The sequence below is a fragment of the Crocuta crocuta genome, unplaced genomic scaffold, assembly GCF_008692635.1.
Source record: "Crocuta crocuta isolate KB4526 unplaced genomic scaffold, BGI_CrCroc_1.0 scaffold189, whole genome shotgun sequence".
In the NCBI taxonomy this organism is placed as follows: domain Eukaryota; kingdom Metazoa; phylum Chordata; class Mammalia; order Carnivora; family Hyaenidae; genus Crocuta; species Crocuta crocuta.
The window spans coordinates 3,923,862-3,925,580 of record NW_027551564.1 but is presented as its reverse complement, the minus strand read 5'-3'; the positions used below and the strand labels follow the sequence as shown (position 1 = coordinate 3,925,580).

The following is a 1,719-nucleotide window of genomic DNA, read 5'->3' as shown; positions in this document are numbered from 1 at the left end:
ATAACTAACATTTTGACAGTTTCACTGACTTTCCAAATTAGTATAATATATTGAAGAAAAAGAGCGAAACGTGAAATGAAAACTGAACATGACAAGTTAAGTTACTAAGGGCAAATGAAATAAAAGAAGGGGAAAGTGAAGTATCACTGGGGTGGAAAAATACAACAAGTCTAGACATTGGGCTGGAAGAAAACAGATCAACTATGGATTTCACAAGTCAGAGTTTATAAATTCAATGCAATACAAGTCCTTTTGAATGTAAAAGCCAAGTTGAAACTAACAGATCTATAAACTGTTACTTTTGGCCTTAAACAGTACCAACTCTTTTGATCAAAAAAGGCCACAACAGTTAAGATTGTTATTACTTGATTTTATTTTACACTAGGTGGCGGGCACAAAGCAATCCTCCTTAATAAAGTTGACAATTAGCTTCACTCAGAACATCTTTAATAATGCACATTAAAAAAAAAAAGTATTCATCTTACAAATTGTTCTGCAATCCAAATATACAATAGCTTGGAAAACAACATTTAGAAAACAAAAGCCAATGTAAAAAGACAGATTAAAACAACTAGAACAGTACAGGTTTTATATGGCTCTGATTTTACAGTTTTCTTACTGCATCATCAATGTCAGAAATCTGTTCCTTCAGCTGGCTCCATTGCTCAGGATTTAAAGAAATACCTTTTCTTCCTGGTTTCATTTCACCTTCTGGATCCATCCAATATTCTCTAATATCAATTAGGACTTTCCCTTTAAAGTCTCGAACACTGACATACCTCATTTTCCCAATCTGAAACATGTTATCATCTCTGCTGCTGCTGCTTTGCTTAGAGGATGACAGGGCTCTCGAAGTCTCACCAGTCTTTTGCTTCTTTACAGGTTTTTCTGGAGTAACCTGCTTTTTCCGCTTTAACTTTTTGTCAACCTCACTGTCAGAATCACTGCCGGAAGAGCTTGAAGACACAAGTTCCTTTGACTTAGGCATTGCTCCGCTCTTGCAGCCGAACCTATTCACTTTTGAGAGAAAGATAGGATGCGAATGGGGAAGGAGCAGAGAGAGAGGGAGACACAGTCCAAAGCAGGCTCCAGGCTCTGAGCTGTCAGCACAGATCCCGACGCGGGGCTCAATCCATGTGGTAAGATTGTGACCTGAGCTGAAGTTGGACACTTAACCGACTGAGCCACCCAGGAGCTCTGAAACAGTGGCTTTAGACGATAATAATCTAACATATATATAGAACATTCCATTTAAACCAACAAAACACACGTTCTTTCCAAGAGCACATTGAACATTCTACAGGATAGATCAGATGTTAGGTTACAAAAAAAGTGTCAACAAATTTAAGAAGTCTGAATTCATATCATACATTTTTTCAGAATACAACATGTGAAAGTAGAAGTCAAGTATAAGGAGAAACCTAGAAAGAACATAACATAAACAAATGGAGGTTAAACAACATGCTACTAAACAATGAATGTGTCAACCAAGAAGTCAAAGAGTAAATAAAAAATATATATGGAGACAAATGAAAATACAATGGTGCAAAATCTTTGAAACACAGCAAAAGCATATCTAAAAGGTCAGTTAATAGCAATATAGGCTTGTCTCAAGGAACAACAACAACAAAAAATCTCAAATAAACAACCTAACCTTACACCTAGAAGAGCTAAGAAAATGAACAAAGCCCATAGTTAGCAGAAGGAAAAAGTTAATAA

The 1,719-nt window shown here is 36.2% G+C and overlaps 1 protein-coding gene across 1 annotated transcript; it reads right to left on the bottom strand.

The window, feature by feature from the left end:
- Positions 1-349: 349 nt before the first annotated feature.
- LOC144219946 (activated RNA polymerase II transcriptional coactivator p15) lies at positions 350-1,004 on the bottom strand. The gene has a single exon (XM_077750051.1). It carries the CDS (start codon positions 986-988, stop codon positions 605-607), a length of 384 nt encoding a protein of 127 aa, XP_077606177.1. The 5' UTR covers positions 989-1,004; the 3' UTR covers positions 350-604.
- Positions 1,005-1,719: the final 715 nt, after the last annotated feature.

Bases quoted from the DNA above. Each gene is read 5' to 3' on its own strand.
- LOC144219946 (XM_077750051.1), bottom strand. From the start codon at position 988: ATGCCTAAGTCAAAGGAACTTGTGTCTTCAAGCTCTTCCGGCAGTGAT.